At 44.0% G+C, this 22,718-nt stretch overlaps 1 protein-coding gene across 1 annotated transcript in view; it reads right to left on the reverse strand.

Moving 5' to 3' along the window:
• TNNI3K (TNNI3 interacting kinase) overlaps positions 1–22,718 on the reverse strand; it is a 391,224-nt gene that overhangs the window by 362,402 nt on the left and 6,104 nt on the right. The window contains exon 2 of the mRNA XM_077450470.1: positions 17,157–17,265. Coding sequence (XP_077306596.1) covers positions 17,157–17,265 — 109 coding nt within the window. The remainder of the gene's footprint in view (positions 1–17,156; positions 17,266–22,718) is intronic.

The following is a 22,718-nucleotide window of genomic DNA, read 5'->3' on the forward strand; positions in this document are numbered from 1 at the left end:
TTCTAGAGACTGAAAGGAATTACCTGCACCAGGAAAAACCTCAGGAGACCTGACATTATCAGAGAGCAGCACAAGTGACTACTGTATCCAGCAACCTTTTCAGTATTCACCTCTACCTTCCAATTCGTCTTAAGATGAAGCTAGTACATTGTCTCTGCTGCATACTTACTATGTACTTGCTTCTTCTCAGTGTTATACATGGGAGGTGCAGTCTAAAATACAGCTCAGTTCAGTTCATATTTGTGTTCATGCAAAGCAGATAAAAAACATTGATTTATGTAGTTATCATTAAACAGATTTTTCAAATTCAGCTAATACAAGTACCTGAGTCTGACTTTGTATCAGCATCATGAAATAAGAGAGAGGGGAGCACCAGGGACTAATCAGGTCTGTTGTTCAGCCTTTCATACACCCCCTAGGGCAGGAGTGTCAAACTCAATTTCATTGTGGGCCACATCAGTAATATGGTTTCCCAGGAAGGGCCAGTTGTATCTGGGGTGCGCTACGTACAGAGTGCAGAGTTCAAGGGTGCGCTATGTACAGAGTGCAGGGTTCAGGAGTGTGCTATGTACAGAGTGCAGGGTTCAGGGGTGCGCTATGCTCAGAGTGCAGAATGTACAGTGTGCAGAGTTCAGGGGTGTACTACGTTCAGAGTGCAGGTTTCAACAGTGTGTTACGTACAGAGTGCAGAGTTTAGTGCACTGTGTACAGAGTGCAGAGTTCAGATACGTGCTATGTACAGAGTGCAGAGTTTAGGGGTGCGCTATGCACAGAGTGCAGAGGTCAGGGGTGTGCTATGCAGAGTGCAGAGGTCAGGGGTGCGCTATGCACAGAGTGCAGAGGTTAGGGGTGTACTGTGCACAGAGTGCAGAGGTCAGGGGTGCACTGTGCACAGAGTGCAGAGGTCAGGGGTGCACTGTGCACAGAGTGCAGAGGTCAGGGGTGCACTGTGCACAGAGTGCAGAGGTCAGGGGTGCACTGTGTACAGAGTGCAGAGGTCAGGGGTGCACTGTGTACAGAGTGCAGAGGTCAGGGGTGCACTGTGTACAGAGTGCAGAGGTCAGGGGTGCACTGTGTACAGAGTGCAGAGGTCAGGGGTGCACTGTGTACAGAGTGCAGAGTTTAGGGTTGCACTGTGTACAGAGTGCAGAGTTAAGGTGTGCGCTATGCACAGGGTGCAAAGTTCAGGGTGCGCTATGTACAGAGTTTAGGGTGCGCTATGTGCAGAGTTCAGGAGTGTGCTATGTGCAGAGTTCAGGTGTGCGCTATGTACAGAGTGTAGAGTTCAGGGTTGCAATGTGTACAGAGTGCAGCGTTTAGGGGGGCACTGTGTACAGAGAGCCGAGTTAAGGTGTGCTCTATGCACAGGGTGCAAAGTTCAGGGGTGCGCTATGTGCAGAGTTCAGGGGTGTGCTATGTGCAGAGTTCAGGGGTGTGCTATGTGCAGAGTTCAGGGGTGTGCTATGTGCAGAGTTCAGGAGTGTGCTATCTACAGAGTGAATAGTTCAGGGTTGCACTGTGTACAGAGTCCAGAGTGCAGGGATGTGCTATGTACAGAATGTATTGGTGTCAACACCAATACCCCCCCCCCCCCCCCACCACCACCACCACCACCAAAGCTTTCTCAAATCTCTCTCTCTTACCTATCCCAGCTCTAGTACCTCTTTGTGTAGGTGGAGCGCCTTGCAGGAAGATGGTTTCCTCTCCCTGGAGATTTGCCCCCGCCGTGAGTGCGTGATGGGATCTTTTACATCCAGGAGCTGCTGAGCAAAGCTGTCCCTTGTAAACACAGAAAGCGAAGTTCTGAGTTTACAATGGCAGTGGGGAGCAGGAGCAGAGGTTGAGAGCCAGAGGCGGGTGCCACGTTCTGTCCTCAAAACTGGGAGCAAGGGCCACACGACAAGGCCTGGAGGGCAGGGTTTGGCTTGTGAGTCTTGTGTTTGACATATGTGCCCTAGGGGGAGCACCATCATGGAGGCTGGGCTCAAAGTACACCAGGATTGAGTCGATCTATTACACAAGTTCCTCTCAGCCCTGGAAGAATGACCCCCACCACTGGTAGAAGAAGCTGCTATGTAGTCACCATCCAAGAGACTGCAGGAAAAATGGAATGTATAGGTTTATTTTCTTCCACTTTAAAACACCTGAAGGGGGCAGGAGGACAGCAAAGGAAGGGGTTCAAAATGCTACAGTTCCACTTTAAGAGCCAGTGAATGCAGATGATTTGGCTTGGGGAAGGAACAGTGGAAAGCAAAGCAGATTGTGTGCACAACTTTGTAAGGCATCATTCACATGCACACATATTATATGAAAAGAGCTCCTGCGCTACTAAGGAAAATTATGTATAGCTAATAGGTGCTGCAGACACCGTGTGAGTCAAACAAAGCTCAAATAGTAAAAGAAAAAATATAATGGTGTTGCGCTCCTAATATAACGGTGTTGATGAGACACTATAATAAAGTGATCATAAACACACAACAATAATGCCGCGTACACACTATCGGAATTCCCGTTGGATGGTTTTCCCGACGGAATTCCGACGGAATTCGGCTCAAGCTGTATTGCCTACACACGGTCACATCAAATTCCGATCATTTATAACGCGGTGACGTACAACATGTACGACGTGACTAGGAAAAGGTTCAATAGCCAGTAGCTTCTGTCTCGTAGTTGAATCTGAGCATGCGTGATTTTCGGCTTGTCGGAAATTGCATACACGAGATCGGAATTACCGATAGAAAGTTTTTCCGTCGGGAAAATTGAGAACATGCTATCAATTTTTGGCTGGTGGAAATTCGGACAGCTAAATTCCGATGGAGCATACAAGCGGTCGCATTTTCCGATGAAAAGCTCTCATCTGTCTTTTTCTGGCCGGAATTCCGATCATGTATACGTGGCATAAAACGTGTCCAATGTGTAATAAAGTGTGTTACTACATAAAGTGCTGATGTGCTAATAATAAAGCTATACATATATATAAATATATACATATATATCTAAAAAACAACACAATATATGTGCGCTGAACAGCTATTCACATTTAAAGACCGTGACTGTGTTCCAAACGAACAGTGTAATAAATATAAACGTGTAAAAATATAGTGTAAAAATATAAATGTAAACACTGATTATCAGAATAAATATAAATAAAGTCCGTAGCACACAGTAAAAATAGCTAAAACAAAGTCCAAAGTGCTAATAAAGTGAATATTTCAAAATAGCAGCAGTGAAAATAGTGATCACAAACAACCAAGTGACAGTGGTGTTTGAAACACTGGTGGTTCTTCGATGTCCACAGAGCCTCCACAGAGCCCATAGGTGTACTAAACAATTACCTTACTGCTGTAAGGCGGACAGCATGTAGAAAGTAAAGATTTAGATCCTCACGGTGGACTGGCTCCTGTCTACCTCTCCTGTTCAAAGGCTTTATATGCAGGGGGACACTTTCTTTCCTTCCCAGGGTAAGTATCAAGGGCCACTTAAAAATGCTCATAAAAGAGGAATATAGAGCCTACTATGGTGTAGTATTTTCCATAATATAGGTTTATTGAAAATCAATCAATTCTACTCACATTTAAATAGATAAGATTGCACAATACACAAAACGAGCGGCGTGCTCGTGTCGTGTAAGAACGATACTTCCGGTGTCCGTCTGCTTCTCTTTTGGAATCCAAAAGCAGACTGACACCGGAGCAGCTGTCATTCTGGGGCCAAGGAAATGAGGCAAGAATGTTTGTGACATCATTGACATTATTATTATTATTATTATTCACAATTTATATAGCTCCAACAGTTTACGCAGCGCTTTACAATGTATAGGGGGCACAACACAATTACAGTACAATACAAACAGGTACAGGAGGGCCCTGCTCGTAGAGCTTACATTCTAAAGGGAGGGGGTGGTGGTACAAAAGGTAATAGCTGCAGAGAATAATTTGATGGGGGTGGCTCGGGGACAGTTAGGTGGGTGTGAGATAGGCTTCCCTGAATAAATGAGTTTTCAGGGAACTCCTAAAGGTGAACAGGGTAGGGGCTGATCGGACAGACTGGGGCAGGGAGTTCCAGAGGATGGGAGAGGCTCTGGAGAAGTCTTGAAGGTGAGCATGAGAGGAGGTAACAAGGGAGCTACAAAGCAGGAGGTCCTCGGACATTGACCCAATACAGCCAGGTTAAGTCAATAGGATTGGCCTAATATGGCCATCTGCCCATATTAGATCAATGATTTTACAAGCCAACCCAAGCCTTTGTTTACATGCAGCTCGGGTTCAACCAGCCATACATGGGTTTGGGCGGAACTGGGAGCTGAACCCAAGCTCAGCCCTAGTAAGGAATAATAGAGGAGCTTATATACTTACTTTTCCCCAAAACTGCACTGCATCACCTCCTGTGCTGGCCATATAGCCGAATGTCCAGGCATTTGGACATGTCAGCTCAGCCATATTAGGTCAAAGATGTCACAAGCAACCCCAAACCTTTGTGTAGATGAAGCTGCACAGCAGGGATTCCCACACTCACAGCGCATTTTACCGGCACTGACAGCTGACTTTCGGGTTTGGCCAATCATGGGTTTGGACTGAACTGGGAGCTGAACCCAAGCTCATCCCTATTAAAGAGTAGTAGAAAAGCTTAAATACTTACTTTTCCCCAAAACTGCCCCGAATGACCTCCTGCTCTGGTCATTTAGCCAAATGTCGGATGAGCGGACATCAGTCAGTCTGATCTTTTGGTCCCATGGCCACTTATAGGAGCCTGGAGCAACATTTTCTTCAGATACGTATTTCTAATCTACGATGGTACTTTATTTATCTGGCCAAGACTTTCTCTTACCATCTCAGCATAGTTCCACTTTAAAGGAATCTTCTGTTCCATACAGTCTTTGCACAGGGCAGTCCATTGGAGGAAAAAAAAAATCCTAATGGGCAATCCCTTTAAACCGAACAGTCAATAACAAGTTCAATCTATTAAAATTCCAATCTCCTTTCTTTCCAGAGTTTGAATGTTTCTCAATAAATGGATTAAACATAATTTAATTTTACGACAGTAAAACAAGTTGCAGCATCCATGAAGCATACCGGTGAAGACTCCCATTGAATCTTTAATAAATTCCATGCACTATTTATTGGCTTGCCAAGAAGAATTGTTTAAATAATGATAAGCCACAATCTGCATCAGCACTAATGGAAATAATATCTCACTGACATAATTACAGCCTAATTAACCGTGACATTCCACAAATCAGTTTTTGCATATTGCCCTGTTCTTGTAAATTTTGTACAGGGAACAGAAATACGAGTAACAAATAATCAATTTCCAGCATTATAAAGTCTTGCTTCTATTTGAAGTTTATTTTTCAATTTTTTTTCCCCCTATCTAAAAGGCTGTAAAAATGATCTGCAAGACTTAATAGGGACTTCTGTCATACGCGGCGCAAGATCAGAGTGTTGTAGAGCAGAAATAAACTGGAAATTTGGAAATCAATGTAACTTCTTAAAGTGCACCTGTATTGGTTGATGAAGAGTTAAAGCGATTGTATAACCCGCTTTGTGGTTTTTATTTTATTATAGGCTTACCTGTAGGTAAAATGAATATCTCTTAAACTTGCACGGTTTAGGAGATATTTGGGGTTACTTACTAAAACTCAACAGTGCAAACTCCAGTGCAACTCTGCATTTAAACCAATCAGCTTCCAGGTTTTATTGCCAAAGTTTAATTGAACAAGCTGAAGTTAGAAGCTGATTGGCTACCATGCACAGCTGCTCCAGATTCTGAGTGCTCCAGGTTTAGTAAATTTGCCCCATTGACCCTGCATGCAGCTGCTGATGTCAGCGGTGCATTTGCTCTGAAGGTCCGGATTACCGTGCTGGAACTTCAGAGCTTCTTCCCGGAATCGAGGGTGCCACTGAGAGGGCTTTGTTCTAAGGTGAGTATATCATAATGTGCTAGTATGCAATGCAGACTAGCACATTATTTTTTTGTCTTGCAGGATTTTATTTTTCTTCCTCGGATTACAACCGCTTTAAAGCTGAACTCCAGCCTTTTTTTCAGTCTTGCACAGTTGTACAGACCCCTCTCCTGTACTGGGATTGCTTATTCTGACTTCATAGTATTATGCCTCGTATACACGAACAGATTGTTGGCCAACAAACCGTGGTATTTTGCCGAAGGGCGTTGGCCCAAACTTGTCTTGCATACACACGGCCACACAATTGTTTACAGTGGTAGTAAACCCCATACAAAAAAATGTCAAAAGCCGTTTAAGTGATAATGCATCGCATACTAGCACATTATGACAGACTTACCTGAAAGCAAAGCCCTTCATGACTAAAGGCGCTTCCACCTTCCTCACTTGGTCTTTTCACCGGGTCTGCAGGCTTCGGCAATATGAAAGGCTGAGCCGGCGATGGAATCACTGCCATGTATGCATGTCACCATTTACGGCACAGCTCTGGAGGAATAGCACAGGTATGCCATTCCTTCAGAGCGCATGAGCTGGTGACGCAACCCGCTGCATCCATAGTAAATATCTCCTCGACGATGCATGTTTAGGAGATATTTAGTGTACCTATAGGTATGCCTTATTACAGGCTTACTTACAGGAGTTTACTCCCACTTTAAGCTGAAAAATGGAACAGGGTCACTTTGAAACATATCTTGTGCCAACCCTTTTTTTAAATTAAGGATTAGGAGTAGGGAAGAGTTAAAACGCCTTGGGGGGGTGGGGGGGGGGGTGCCCTTTACTTCCTGTTCTGGAAACTACAGGAAGTAAGAGGAAATCTCTCCAAACAGAGGCAAATAGTCCCCCTTACACAACTGTCCCTGAAACAGGTGTTTTTGTTGGAAGGTTTCTCCCAACATCCTGTTCCAGTAACAAAAGTAACATTTTGTGTTTCCCATCCCTTTCTGTGCCCGTAAAAATGGCCGCCAGAACAAATAAAGAGGGCATGTCTCCCTAGAGGGAAACAAACAGCAATAAAAACCTGACAAGGATTATAACCTTTCCATGCAAAATCTACTATAAGCTATAAATGGATTATAAAGCTGAACTCTGAGCATAAAAACTTTAATTCAAAGCGTTTGTTAGTGTTACCCCAACATTTCATATTCCTGATATGTGCCGGCTGGGCCATATACTTATATGAGAAATTATTCTGTTCTCTTTGTGTTGCTTCCTTTGTGTGAAATCCCTGCCAGTCCATCTGCTTTCCTATCAAAAACTGTCCGCACTAAGCAGGAGAGCACAGCAGGGTCAGTACTCTAGCTATGCTGGGAACTCAGCCTGCTCTCCTTCAATGATCAGACTTGTCCTGTCACTGAACCCCTTCCCTGCACGTCCTATCGCTGGGAAGCTCAGTGTACTGTTGCTTCTCCTCCCCCCAGCTCTTATGGTGCTGAGAACAGAAGGAATGTGATCACTTATAAAAAGGGAAAATAAGTTATATATAGTTTTATGTTAAACTGAATGGGTTGTTTTACAAGGTGATTATTTGCAAACACTTTAGATACATTCCTCAAAAGCCAAAAATCTTCTTGCTTTAGAACCACTTTAAAGTGGATGTAAACCCGAAATTTTTTATTTTTTATTTTTATTTTTTTGTTGGTGTCATAATGTAGAATATAAGATTTCCTATCATTTGAGCCCAGTCTTGCCACAAAGAGTTAATCCAGCAATCCTCTTTTATTGTTCAGTGAGATAAATCTTGGCAAACAGAGAAAAACTTTGTCAAATCCTCCCCCTTGCTGTGAGTGACAGGTGATTTACATATCTCGTGCACTAGCCTAAGCCCTTGTACACACGGCTGGACATTCCGACGGAAAATGTCCGATCGGACCATGTTGTCGGATAATCCGACCGTGTGTGGGCTACATCGGACTGTTTCCGTCGGAATATCCAACCGACAAAGTTTTAGAGCTGGGCTATAAAATTTTCCGACAACATGATCCGATCGGACTTGTAGAGAATTTCCGATCGGACAAAGTGCCACACATGCTCAAGTCAAATTCCTAGACAAAAGCTATTGGCTACTAGCCTGAACGTTGTCCCGTCATAACGAAATAACGTCATCACGTTACGAACGATCGGATTTTCCGACAACTTTGTCTGACCGTGTGTATGCAACACCAGTTTCGGACAAAATCCGTTGGACAAAATCTGACGGATTTTGTTGTCGGAATGTCCGACCGTGTGTACAAGGGCTTAGAGGCATGCATTATTTTTTAATTCCCTCCCCCACTCCTTTCTTCTGCTGCTCTGCAAGGATTGACTCACACCTCAGCATGATTTTTCATGCTGAAGTCATGTGGGGACTTTTCTGGGTTTCGACTGGGTGTTAGAGATCATAGCAGAAGTTCAGTGTAAGAAATACACAGGAGAAAATGCATGTTGATAAGGGGAGTGTCAAGGTGGGTGGGGAGTCTACTGACATCACAACTCCACCCACAAAATCTGCAGTTTTTTTGGTCTCATAGCAGACAGAGGGGAGACATTTGACAGATAAGTATACATGAAGGAGGCATGTATACCCTTCTAGATAACAAATATTGCAGTAGTTTAGAAAGGATGAGAGTGGGTTTACATCCACTTTAAGCTATTGGGCTTTGTGAACAGCAGGATTTTTTCCAACAAAGACGGCAAGTAGAATATGGAAAATCTATGGAAAAAAGCCAAAAGCTACAACTACTGGCTGCATTTTAAAATACAAAATAATTCTAATGCAATATTTAGTTTTCACTTATTTTTTCAGTTCCGACCCAAATAAAGAAAGAAAATCACATCACTTCAATGCACGGTATATACTGTATATTCGTGTCATAAAAATCCCAAAAGGATCTCTATTGTTCTCTATTTTTACAATTGTAGAGGAAAATAAAAACGATCGCCCTTCACTTAAAAGCGTGTTCTGCCTTTCAGAAGCCCGAGCGAGGCAGCAGAATCTGCCGTCTAGTTCTGGTCCTCTGGAATGCGCCGTGTCAAGGATGGAACGTATACTGCGTATTAACCTCTCTATTACTCCACAACCTTGGCAAGAGAAGAGGAATTGTTTCCTAAATCCCCCAGCCAATTAATCTGCTGCTGCGTGCCTGTGATATACTGCACAACATTACAATCTACATGCACCTGTCTCCGGGGACTGGAAGCCTACAGCCTGAGCAGATGCAGCTAAAAGGGGAAAGCTCTTATACCAGAACAGTGAAATCTAGAACAGAACTACGGCTTATAGAAGCGTAGTGAACCAAATAAAGAGAATATCTAATTTCATACTGTAGTTACATAGCACTTTTATATTCCATCTGATTTCATAAGCAGGTAAGAATAATGATAAGTCAAGCCTGTTATACTTACAATCTCTGTGTAATGGTTTTGCACATAGCAGCCCCGATCCTCCTCTTTTTAGGTCCCCCATCAGCACTCCTGGCCCCTCCTGACTTCCAGTAACCCCCTTTAGCAAGCAGCTTTCTAGGTGGGGGTACTCATGTGGGCTCGCTCCTGAACCACACTGCGTGCATCTATTGACACACACAGTGCAGCTTGGCCCCGCCCCCTGCTCCCTCATCACTGAATTTGATTGGCAGCAGCGGGCAGTGATGGGACAAGGTCTTCTAGAGCCCAGGGCGAACATGCCAAACTGCCCCCCCACAAGATGTATGAGTATTATGTGGCAACAAAAATCCTCCTCAACAAAAAACTAAGCACTAATCCTTTTCACTCCCCCCAAGCATAATTTTCCCTCCTCCCAGTACAAATCATTCCCCCTGCTGAAATCTCCCCTCCCAGCCCAAATCTTTGCCCCCCATTCACCAAACCCCCAGCACAAATGCCCCCCCCCCAAAAAAAAAATCACCCCTCCTAGCAAAAATTCTCTACCCCTAAAAATTCACAATTTTTCCTCCCAGTACACATCTTCTTCCCCCCACTGGAAATCCCCCCCAGCACAAATCCCCCCCCCCCAATCCTCTCTCTAAGCACAAATCTTCTTCTCTCATTCCCCTTCCCAACACAACGCCCCCTAAATTAACACTGTTAGCATACCACCACAAATTTCCCTTCTTAGGACAATACTTACCCTCTGCCACCCTCCAAGTTCCCCCTTCCAACAAAAATCTCCTCCCCCCAATCTCCTTGTGGTGCCCCCACTCACCTCACATGATACCACAGTGCCCAGGGCAGCCGCCCTTTCTGCCCACCCCTTGTCCCGGCCTTGGCAGCAGGAGGTAATGGCTTCCACTGCTATCACTGAGTCCAGTGAGGAGGGAGGGAGAGAGCAGTGCCTCTGCTCTCGGGCACAGAGCTGGGCAGAGATCAGGCTCAAGTAAGTATTTAGGGTGGGCTGGAAGGAGGGGGGTTGGAGAGCTGTGGACCTTCTAGGACCTATGGTTCTGGAGATACGGAGTGCATACCTCCCAACTTTTTAAGATGGGAATGAGGGACACCTATGTTACGCTGAGAAAATAGATACCTAACTTGTCACACTTTAAAATTGCACACACTTGTGGAATGGCGCCAAACCTCAGTACTTAAAAATCTCCATAGGCGACGCTTTAACATTTTTTACAGGTTACATGTTTAGAGTTACAGAGGAGGTCGAGTGCTAGAATTATTGCTCTTGCTCTGACAATCACGGTAATACCTTACATGTGTGGTTTGAAAGCCGTTTACAACAGTGTTTCAACAGCCACTGACCTCACCCCACGTCCCTGTGGTGCAGTGGATTTGCACAGAGCAGCCCAGATCCTCCTCTTCTCTGGACCCTCTGCTGTGCTCTTGGCCCCTCCCTCCTGTTGAGTGCCCCCACAGCAAGTAGCTTGCTATGGGGGCACCCAAACCGAGTCACAGCTCCCTGTGTCCATTCAGACATGGAGCTGCGTCCCCGCCCCCTCTTTTACCTGATTGGCTAATTGACCTTGATTGACAGCAGCAGGCGCCAATGGCACCTCTGCTGTGTCTCAGTCAATCAGAAGGGAGAATCTTGGATGGTCAAGACACTCATGGATATCCCTGGACAGAGATGGGCTCAGGCATGTATTCTGCACACAGAAGGTTTTTTTATCTTAATGCATTGAATGCATTAAGATAAAAACCCATTGACTTTACATCCACTTTAAGGTAAAAAAACCTCTAGCCTTTACAATCACTTTAAGGTTCAGTTCACACAGATGCGACTTAAGGCACACAGAATATCATGACAATGGAAATTACATTGTTTTCACATTAATACAGCATGATTATGGAAACATTTCTGTACTACTTTGGTGTAATTCCAGCACAATTTTGGCCAAGATCGTGGGGGGGCATGGACGGAGCAAAATGTCCCCTAACAGAAGAGGCATTAGCACAAGGGACACATCCTACTGACTGTAAGATTTGTTCCTTGCGCACATTTTTTTGGTTTGTTTTTTATTTTGGCTGCACTAAGGCCGGGTTCACACTAACTGTGGCCGTGGATCGCAGCAGGGGGTCCAGTGCATCCCTGTTCTCCGTTTCAGGGGTGAATCAGGTTCAAATTTTGCCTGAATTCTGACTTAAAACTGAGCGAAAAGGCGCACAGGACCCTTTTCCGGTTGCGGACCGCGGTCGCCCCGGAGGTATGTGAACCGGCTCCATTGAGAGCTGGTCACACTCTTTTGTCATGCAAATTGGGTGCGGGAAAACCCGCATCCAATTCGCATAAGTGTGACCCTAGCCTTAGACTTTAATGTCAGCATGATAAAGGTGGGCTATGTTTACCCCAAACATTTACCAATGGATGTAAAGCTGGCTATAGGTTTGAGGATCTCCATCAAGCATTTGACCCTTTTGCTTACCATAGGATAAATTGCCAGAAACAACCACTGCTTGTAATCACCCTACATTACTGTATATTGGACCTTGCAGGTCTCTGGGTTCCTCTGCAAGGTCCTCTGCAAGGGTTCCTCTGCAGAACTAGCTTGAAGTAGAATACAATTACATTAGTGTCAGCTACCAAAGGAACATGGAGAAACGTTAAGCCCTTGTACACACGGTCGGAGATTCTGACGGAATGTGTCCTATCGGACCATTTTGTCGGATGTTCCGACTGTGTGTGGTCTCCATTGGACTGTTTCCGTCGGAATATCCGACGGACCAACTTTTCCAACTTGCCAGTAAAATTTTCCGACAAAATGCTCCGATCGGACATACTCCGATCATGTGTAGCCTACTCCGGCGGACAAAGTGCCTTGCATGCTCAGATCAAATTCCTAGACCAAAGCTATTGGCTACTAGCCTGATTGTAGTCCCGTCGTAACGAATTAACGTCCTCACGTTATGTACAATCGGATTTTCCGACAACTTTGTCCGACCGTGTGTATGCAACATCACTTCCGGACCACTTCCGGAATTAATCCGTCGGAATTACTCCGACGGATTTGGTTGTCGGAATCTGCGACCGTGTGTACAAGGGCTAAGAGGTAAAAAATGTTTGTCTACACAGCCATGAGAGTTCTATGTATTACTGTAATTGTGGCAGTGAGTCCAAATTGTCATACAACAGATAGTGATGCCAGGTAAGAATCTGAAGCCTGCTGGAGTGTAACACATGGTGACCCTTAGAACCTGATGATTCCCAAAGGCCTGAACAATCAACAGAGGTGGACAGATGAGTATGCACAACCCTTGAAAGGATTTTACAGACTTTGTTCAGCAGCTAGAGCTGGAGTAGGAATGTACAATCGGCACCAGGTGCTTACTGAGTATGAGGTTCTTGGTCATAATGGCATGTCCCACAGCAACACTCAAGAGCAGGCATGTCAAACTGGTGCTTTTTGGGCCTCATGCAACACCCTCTTTTCTTCCTTGTGGCCTTCGGCCACCTTTGGATTTTAACAGAGATGGATATACAGTATAAACACATCTTTGGAACCATTTAGCTGAAAAATTATATAAGGAATAGTAACCCTTATCAACTGAAGTTTTATTCAGTTTCAGTTCCTACGTTTATTAATCTATTTCCACTTTTGTAAACCCAACTATATATTTGTTAATTGTTAATTAAAATTTTTAATTGTTAATTGTTCCAATCCACATAGCATTACTAAAAAATTGTAAAAAAATATATATATTTTTTATCTTTTAGATTTTCTGAGGAGAAGGTGTCATGGTTGACTTCTAGCATTTCTCAACTAGCTCAGCGTCCCAATAGCTGGGCTGAGGACAGGCTAGTTCTCAAATAACATACAATGGAGTAGCCCAGCTCCTAAACCAGGGGTGTCCAACCTGCAGCCCAGGATGGCTATGAATGCGGCCCAACACAGAATCATAATCATATTTTAAAATTAGATTTTTTTGGGGGGGGGGGAGTTTTTGTGAAAATGCATTTACACTTAGTGAACACATGTGGCCAAAGAAAAATTTGACAATGTCTCTTTACTGGAGCTTTATAAGTTTTATCTCCCCAAAGAAAAATCGCCTACTCTTCACAACCAAGCCTTATTCATGTCATCAGTTTTCAGCAGCACCTATATTTGTGAGCAACTATTTTCAAGGATGAAGCACACAAAGGGCAAAATTAAAACCAAAATATTTGACGAGCACCTTGAGAACTGCTACTCCATCCATCGAATCAGATATTGAAGCATTCTTTTATCAAAAACAGTGTCAAATAGCGAGTCACTAGTTTTATGTTGCCCTTTTTTACTTTTATAATAAAAAAAATTACAAAAAAATGAAGTTTTATTACTCGGATAGATGCAAATTTAGATCAGTGATCGTTAACTTTGATTGTTGACTTTTTCTGCTCATCAGCTATCCTTATTGTTAGTGTATTTTATGTGCGGCCCAAGACAATTCCTCTTCTTCCAATGTGGCCCAGGAAGGTCAAAAAGTTTGACACCCCTGTCCCAAACTTTTTGTTAAGATAGTTGTGGAAAACAAAGCTTCCCAGCATCTCTTACAAAGAGAACTAAGTAGAATATTTCCTTGGTGGAAATTCCAAAAAAGAGCATCCATAAATGTTAAGCTTTTTTTTTTTTTTTTTTTTCGTCAATGGGTACATTTAACAAATATAAGGTAGATAATATTCAAATTAGTCTGTAAAAGCATATTTACCCTTAAGTGTAGAAAAGATGAGAGTGCCGAAGAACTAGTTAAAGTCCAGTGAATTTGTATTGTCCAAAGATAAGCCATGAAAATAAATCAATGTGTTTTGAGGGATCAAAGCTACCCCTCATCAGGGCTCAACATGTTGGAAATAATAGAGGATAAAACTGAACAAGAAGCACTGAAAATGAAAGCCTAAGATCTGTGGTTGTAACTGGTCACTGGCGATCTGTTACAGCTGCAAAATCTTATGCTTTTATTCCTCTTGAGCCCATGGTTTATATTCATGGCTTATTTTCAATAAAATAAAAATTGACTTGGACTTTAACTAGTGCTATGGCACTCTCATCCTTTCTACATTTACAACACTTAGGAATCTAAACTGAATAAACTTTGGAATTTAAACTAAATAAGGCTCCAGTTGATAAAAGGCTACATAATATGTCAGCTAAATTGTTCATAAGATGTTTTATGAACCCTTTCTCAGTGATAAATAATGTAAGTTGCAGTTGCTACTATAATGTTAAATACCAAAACTGAATACTTCACAACTCTTTCTCTGTGATCAAATTTAGCAATTCGCAGTTGATAAAACTACCAAAGTGCTATGATCTTTTTTTCTTGAATTGAATTGATATTAAAGTTTAATTTTTTTTTGGTTCAAAATAATAAACACTTTATACTTACTTGTTCTGTGAAGTGTTTTTGCACAGAGCAGCTCCAATCCTCTTCTTCTCAGGTCCCCCCGCCGGCGCTCCCGACTCCTCCTATTCTTGGGTCCCCCGTTGGTGCTCTTGGCTCATCCTATTCTCAGGTTCCCTGCCGATGCTCCTTGCTTTTTATGGGGCACCCATGTGGGCTTGATGCCTTGTCTGTGTCTATAGAAACAGACAGTGGAGCCCAACCACTGCCCCCGTCACAGAATTTGATTGAAAGCAGCGGGAGCCAATGGTTTCATCCAATAAGTAGATGTCATTGTTCAAAAAGGTAGTAAACCACAGCAAAAAATAAATAAAAAATTGTGCCCCAGGTAGTTTAAGTCATAATTCGCTAGTATGCATTGCATACACATTATGACAGGCTTACCTAAAAACAAAGCCCTGTAGCACCACGCTGTCACTGCTGAAGGTGCTTCCATCATCACTCAGCCTTCCTTCCGGCTTCGTGGGCTTCATCATTATGAATGGCTGAGGCGTGGAAGTCACTATTTACAGAATGGCTCTGAAGGAGCGACATGGGTATGCCATTCCTTCAGAGCACATTCGACGGTGATGTCACCGAGCTGCATCTAAATGAAATATCTCCTAAACGGCGCACATTCAGGAGATATAGGCTTATCTATAGGTAACAATCATACAAGGGAGTTTACTCCCACTTTAATAGACACAATGTAGCCCCTTGCAAATGTATTCCACCAAAGTCCACCCCCTGTTTCCATTGAGGTTGATATGCCTGCTCAGGAGTGTCTTGGAAATGAAGCACTCCCGATGGACAGAGGGATGGCTTACAGCTGCAATCAGGGATGTTAAAGCGGAGCTCCACCCAAAAGAGGAAGTTCAGATTTAACCCCCCCCCCCCCTTGCAACATTTGGCATGCCATTTTTTTTTGGGGGGGGGGGGGGTACCTATCAAAACAAGACAATCCGAGGGGAAGTTCTCCTCTCCTTCTCCCTCCCTGCAGTCTTCTGGGACATGTCACAGGTCACAGAAGACTGCTGGACCATTCAGCACAGTGCACACCCGGCTGGGAAGCCGCAAGTCACATGCAGGCGCCAGAGAGAAGCGACAGTTCGGGTGACCACACTCGTGGATCCTCAGACTGACCAACTAACTATTTCAGAGAAGCACGCAAAGGATGGCTTTCTATCTAGCAAAGGTAATTGATGGCACCTCTTTATGGTGTCTGCTTTAAGGCAGAAAACATACATTAAGAAGTTTAAAACAGCGGACAGGTTCAGGACAAGCCCTTCTCTGTTACAAATGCTCCAACATTTAAACATTTAAAGTGATTGTAACGGTAAAAATTTTATTTTAAAAAAATAAAATAAACATGTCATACTTACCTGTGCTCCATCCAGTGTTTTTTTTTTCTCTTTTTTTCTCTTCTTGGGTCACCTGCCGGCACTGTGGGCTCCTCCCCCTTGTTGAGTGCATAGCTGTGGGGGCACTCCTGCGTACATTTATAAGACACAGAAAGCATGGTTCAGCCCCCCCCCGCTCCTGCCTCACTAGCTGTGAGTGACAGCAGTGGGTGCCCATGGCTCCCACTGCTGCATCCAAACAGGAGGGAGAGACCCGTGTGAGCCTCAGGTCTCATGCACATCGCTGGAAAATCTTGGTCACTGCTCCCGTAACATTTAACATTGGGGCCTATGGAAAATCTTGTTCAGCCTGGAATGGCAAGCTGTCCAAGATTGCACCGCACTACACATGCGCAAGATTGGCAGGTGCATGCTAGGTAACCCGCATGCACAGAATCCAGGAAGAAAGACACTGTGGCTTCAGATGCCCACACTGGAGATGGCCGCACTGTGCAGAAACTTCACAAAGTAAGAAAACGATGCTGCACAAATAGAAACCTAGGCATAGTTTACAGCATACCTTTCTTACATTGCAAGAGGCATGAGTATTCTAGGGGCATTTTTATCTTAAAAGTTGTTTTTTTTCGCCTGGAACTCCACTTTGAGTTTTGAAAGTATTGATCCTCCTGGGAAGTGAAAATTTTGCCAATTTCATTTAAACAGGAAACTTGATGGAGCTAATCCTGGGAAAACCTCACATTGGGGAGTTTAAATTCTACATAAGTAATATATAAACGGAAAGCAAAAGTATTACATTTCTGTATGACACAATTATAATTATTATACAGGATTTATGTAGCACCAACGGTTTGCGCAGTGCTTTACAATATAAAGGGGGAAAGTACAATTAGAATACATTTCAATACAGAAAGAATAGGAGGGCCCTGCTCATGGAGCACATAATATAAAATATAATAAATGTTCTATAAATATTACCTGTTAAAATATATGCTATGAATATAAAAAATAATATATAATAATGAATTTAATTAAATATATGCCAAACAATTGTAGTTTGAACTTACGTGAACACCATTTTAAGTTCGGCGTGCTCGACTTCTTTAAGTTGAAGGTCATCTTCCAGCCTCTCCACAATAACGGTATAGGACTCGCTTACTTTTTTCTTCCACTCATCTATAACAAAAAAAAACAAAAAAGAAGAAGATTAATGATGCAATAAGAGAAAATGATAGCCATAATAATTTACTGTTGCTTTGCTATATTTTTTAGTACATGGAGTGTAGACTTCCCCTTGGTGTAAGTGGAAATAGCACATGCCACGGTGGAGCCTGCAGGAATTGTTGCCAGTGTATTTTTTCACTTTGATATTTTGTGATGCTTGTAATTTGGCCTGAACATTGCACAGTAAACGGGATAGAAGTGAATGTGAAAAGGAGTCAAAGTAATAATCCAAGCAGGTTCATTGGAAGAAATCTCAAGGGTAGAATGAAGCCGACCAAGGAGCACAAATAGTATTGTAGCAGCAGGGAGTAGATAGTAGACATTACTGTGTCCTCAACTCTAGCTGGAGTCGGCTTTGACCCCAGAATGCTTGACCAGTGTCACAATAGAAACATTACTATGTGTTGATTACTTAGAAAAGGCTTCCAGCCTTTCATGCATTTTATATTGTATGAGCCATTTAGGCTGGAGAACAATGATGTATTCAAAAGTAAAAAAGTGACACTGGTAATGGAGGGGGAAACATAAAAGGAAACCATAACCAAGGTCATTTTTATTTTATTACAGTACATTTCTGTTTATATTTATTACCTATCAATCTAGGAAATCCACCGCATTCCAAAACTTCTTGCTCTACATGTTGATTTTATTCAACATATTAAAATTTTGTAATTTTTTGGAATACATTCAGCACAATGAGCAAGAAACTTTGTACTTTGGTGACTTTCCTGGATGAATATAGTATTGTGCATATGTGGAAGGAGCACCAGCCCAAAAGACTTCAAATTCCTTTATTGGTATTGTGCTTAAAGACAGCCAACGTGTTCCGGGGTCAAAGGAACTTTCCCTTCATCAGGGCTTCAGTTAAAAATGAGAACCTTGAATGGACTCTATGGTTTTCCTGTGTGGATCTGTACAGAGAAACTAATTGCTGGACAGAAAAAATTACTGGGCAGCAGTATCTGCTTGAATAGTCAAGACAATATTTTATCTTGACTGCTCATGCAGGTATTGTTGTGCAGTAAATCTTCCTATCCAGCAATTGGCTTCCATGCACACAGGAAAGCCCTAATCCCGTTTCAGATGGAGTGGATCCATCCAATCTGCCTGCTCAGCGGGGAGGATCTCTCCGCTAATCTTCGCTAAGCAGGCGGATGACGGGTCCGCTATGCTGAGGTGAATGAGACACAGCCCGCTCTCTATGAGGCTGTTGGATGGAAACAGACTGCATTTCCATTCTCCATCCAATCATTATGTGATCTGATCTGGATGGATGGCGAACGTATCGTCATACGTCTATTTCTAGTGGATTTTATCGAATCGGATACCTGGTAGGTGTCAGCGGACATCCACCGCCCTGTACAGAACAATGGATGATCCGATCAGGGTCCATCTGAAAAACTGATAGGCAGACCTGATAGGTCTGCTGGTGTGAAAGGGGCCTTAAGCCAGCCATAGGCGGTTTGAATCTCAGCTGGTTCAACAGGAACTGGCCAAGATTCGAACCATGTATGGGCATGCTGAGTGTGCCCAAGTTGATCAATCAATCTACTTGGGTACAACCAGCCTGCCAGATTTTACATGTGATTATTGCTAGAACACAATGGCTCAGCGGTAGGGATTACACTGTGTTGATGGGGATTCAAGTGACTTTCTTTCCTGAGACCCGTGGTGGCAGGAAAGAATTTTCTCTATCCATGGCCAGCCTTATTTTGAGTCCATTCAAGGTTCCTATTTTTAACTAAAAACCCAGATGAAGGAGGAGTTCCTTTGACCTCCAAAATGCATTGGCTGTCTTTTGGCACAAAACCAATAAAGGAATTTGGACTCTTATGATTTGGTATGGCGCTGCTTTGCATGGATGCACGTGTTTTTTTGGTAACCTGCTGGGGTTCCCACTGGAGGGTAGCCTTGACTGTCATTAGCAGCTTAACCTGAACCAGTGGCTCTGCAAATGTTTTTGTCTTCTCAATACTTAGTATAAACCTGTATCAAAGCCCCAGCGCCTCTTGGGTGCTTTTTTTATTCATTGGATTAAAGTATTGTGACAGTTTGTTCTCTGCATCCTTTACAAAGTGATAGCATCTCACCTGTTTTGTAGAAATATATGACGCAATGTTCAATTGTTAAATTTTTCAATAAAAAGTATTTAAAAAATATTCGTTAGTGTGGATTCCATTTTATGCCACGTACACACGATCGCACTATCCGGCGGATTCAATCCACCTGTGTATGGGCTCCCGCGGACTTTTTCTTTCCAAATGTCCGGCAGACTTAGAAAGAAGTTTTGACTCAAAATTGTCCGCTGGACTCGGCAGTCCGGCGGACAATCCGATCGTCTGTGTGCTAGTCCACCAGACTTTTGAAATGAACGGACTTGCCCACACACGGAGAAAAGTCCGTTCATTTTGAACGTGGCTCCAGGTAGCCGGGACTAGCGAAGGAACTCAATGTCGCCGCCTCCATCGGTGAGGGGGTGGGGACGAGCGAGCACCCCCCCCTCCTGAGCCGTACCAGGCCGTGTGCCCTCAACATGGAGGTATATCCTTATTAAAGGGGGCTCCCGGATTCCGATAAGCCCTCCGCCCGCAGACCCCGACAACCAATGGCCAGGGTTGTTGGGAAGAGGCCCTTGTCCTCATCAACATGGGGACAAGGTGCTTTGGGGTGGGCGGCCACAGGGCCCCCCTTCCTCAAAGCACCCCCCCATGTTGAGGGCACACTGACTGATATGGCTCAGGGGGGGGGCTCGCTCGTCCCCACCCCCTTTCCTGACCGGTTGGGCTGCGTGCTCAGATAAGGGTCTGCTATGGACTTTGGGGGGACCCCCACGCCGTTTTGTGCGATGTAGGGGTTCCCTTTTAAATCCATACCAGGTGACAGGGCCAGCGAGGTGTCAATCTCGCCGATGGAGGCGGCGACATTGACTTCCTTTCGCTAGTCCCGGCTACCTGGAGCCACGTTCAAAATGAATGGACTTTTCTCCATGTGTGGGCAAGTCCGTTCATTTCAAAATCCGGCAGACCCCCGCCATAGTCTGCCAGGTTGTCCGCTGGACCTAGCCCGCCGAAAAAGTCCGGTTACGTGTGGGCAGGTCCTCTCGTTTGGAAAGTCCGGAGGACCTCAGCTGCAAAGTCCAGCAGTTTGTCCGCCGGATTAAGTCCGCCATATAGTCCGATCATGTGTACGCGGCATTAGTGCAGTACAGTGCATGTAAGAATACGTTTTGGCTGCAATTCAGCTTTAACCACTTGTGGACGGTCCACCGTACCTATACTGCGGCAGGGCAGCCGCTCTGCGCTGGATCACGTATCAAGCATGTGATCTGCCACATCTGGAGTCTGGGGAGCGCAAGCGTGCTGCTGGTGACCCGTTCCTGCTGTGATCAGACACAGCGGGAGCGTGTACCACGGACTCTGCTGGCACCTGCCGATCATTAGGCAGAGAACCAGAACTAGGGTTGCCACCTGTCTGGGATTCATCTGGGCAGTCCAGGTTTTGAATCGTGTGTCCGGGTGTCAGTCCAACTGAAACATGGACACATTTTTCACACAGGAATGTGCCAAGGAACAGGGCTGACATGAGGGTGAGAAGACACCATGTGTGCCGTGTTACTATTCTATTTGGAGTACCCAAAGGTGTCCCAGGTCTATAACAATTCTATAGTATATATTAAAAAATTTTAAAAATTGGGGAGGGTGGCTGGCTGGATGCCATTCATGATAGCTGCTCATTAAAACAGCTCCGGCTCTCAGTGGCTCCACAGGGCTCACAGTGTGGGTAACGATTGCATAATACAGGCAATCTTACCCCACCAGACATCCACGTGGACAGGAGGATGTCCAAACTGAGGAAGGAGAGGGTAACTCCTAGGAAAATGACAGAATTCTATCCCCCGCTGGACTGCACTGACAGCCAAAATGTCTAACCCGAGGCAGCGTGCCAGGAGAGGAAGGACACAGCGCCAGAGAGCATATACAAGCTCCAAAAATCAATGATACCTGCTCTCCAGCGTCATCCACATCCAGCAGCCCAGTGAAATCAAGACCCAGACTGGCTGCTGAAGAATCACAGCACAATGAGGTGAGCTTATCACAGTCTCCCCCTTCTGTTCACACGGCTATGTACAGCTCCATAGCTACTTTCCCCACTACAAACCAGCCTGTGCTTGACACTACTTTAAAAGATATGATGCTCTCCCTGCAGAGTTATATTCATGCTGATATCCTATCACTTGCCACCAGTTCAAAGCTGATATGAACATGCTAGATGACCGTGTATCACATCTAGAAAACAAAATTGGGGAATTTACCTCTAACTTCAATGAACTGGTGGAGGCACACAGCGAGAGGACAGATGGCATGGAATGGATGAAAGCTAAAATAGCTGATTTGGAAGATTGTTCCCGTAGGAATAATGTGAAAATAAGAGGCATTCTAGAAACCAATAAACCTGCAGCATTAAAAGAATATTTCACTAAACTCATGTCAGTTCTCCTGCCAGAGCCCCCACCATCTGAACTACTCATCGACCAAATGCACAGGCTCCCTAAAGTCCAAATCTTACCAGATAACGTTCCACACGACACAATTGCCCGTATCTATTTTTACCACATCAAAGAAAAATTCATTTGGACCATCAGAAACCCTGCAGCACTTCCAACAATACAATATCCTTCACTGATCTCTCACAATTCACGATGAGTAAATGCAGGAACCTGGCCACCATCACAAAACCCCTACACAACTGCAACTTCTCATACAAATGGGGTCACCCAATAAAATTGATGGTTACCAAAGATGGGAAAGAGCACAGTATCCGCTCCCTTGAGGAAGAATTGACCCTGCTGCATCAATGGAATGTCCTGGAACCATTTTCGCCCTATTTCATTACTGAATGTAGATTTAAAAATATATGACAAGGCAATTGCTAGTAGATTATTAGACCTTACGCCCAAACTTATAGTCCGTGACCAAATAGGTTTCATGTCAGGCCGTCAAGCCCTACCATATTTCTAACACTCGCCGAAAAAGCCTTTGATAGGATTCACTGGGGCTATTTACGCAACACACACTGTCCAAATTTGGCTCTCAAGGCAATATACTATCTGCAATCAAGGCTCTTTACACTACCACCTCGGCACAGCTCTTGACAGATGCCATACTTTCTGACAAATTTCCAATTACCAATGGTACTAGGCAGGGGTGCCCTCTGTCGCCTATTATATTTACTCTTCTAATGGAACCCCTAGCACAAAAAATAAGAACACATCCCTCTAGTCTGGGAATTTCCATATTAGAAAAAGAATACAAAACAACTCTCTTCGCAGATGATATCATCTTGACTATCACTGATCCGGCTTCTTCCTTATCTCCCCTGTACAATGTTTTGAATGAGTTTAACTG

The sequence above is a fragment of the Lithobates pipiens genome, unplaced genomic scaffold, assembly GCF_037356315.1.
Source record: "Lithobates pipiens isolate NorthernLeopardFrog02 unplaced genomic scaffold, aLitPip1_a1.2 Scaffold_23, whole genome shotgun sequence".
Classification (NCBI taxonomy): Eukaryota; Metazoa; Chordata; class Amphibia; order Anura; family Ranidae; genus Lithobates; species Lithobates pipiens.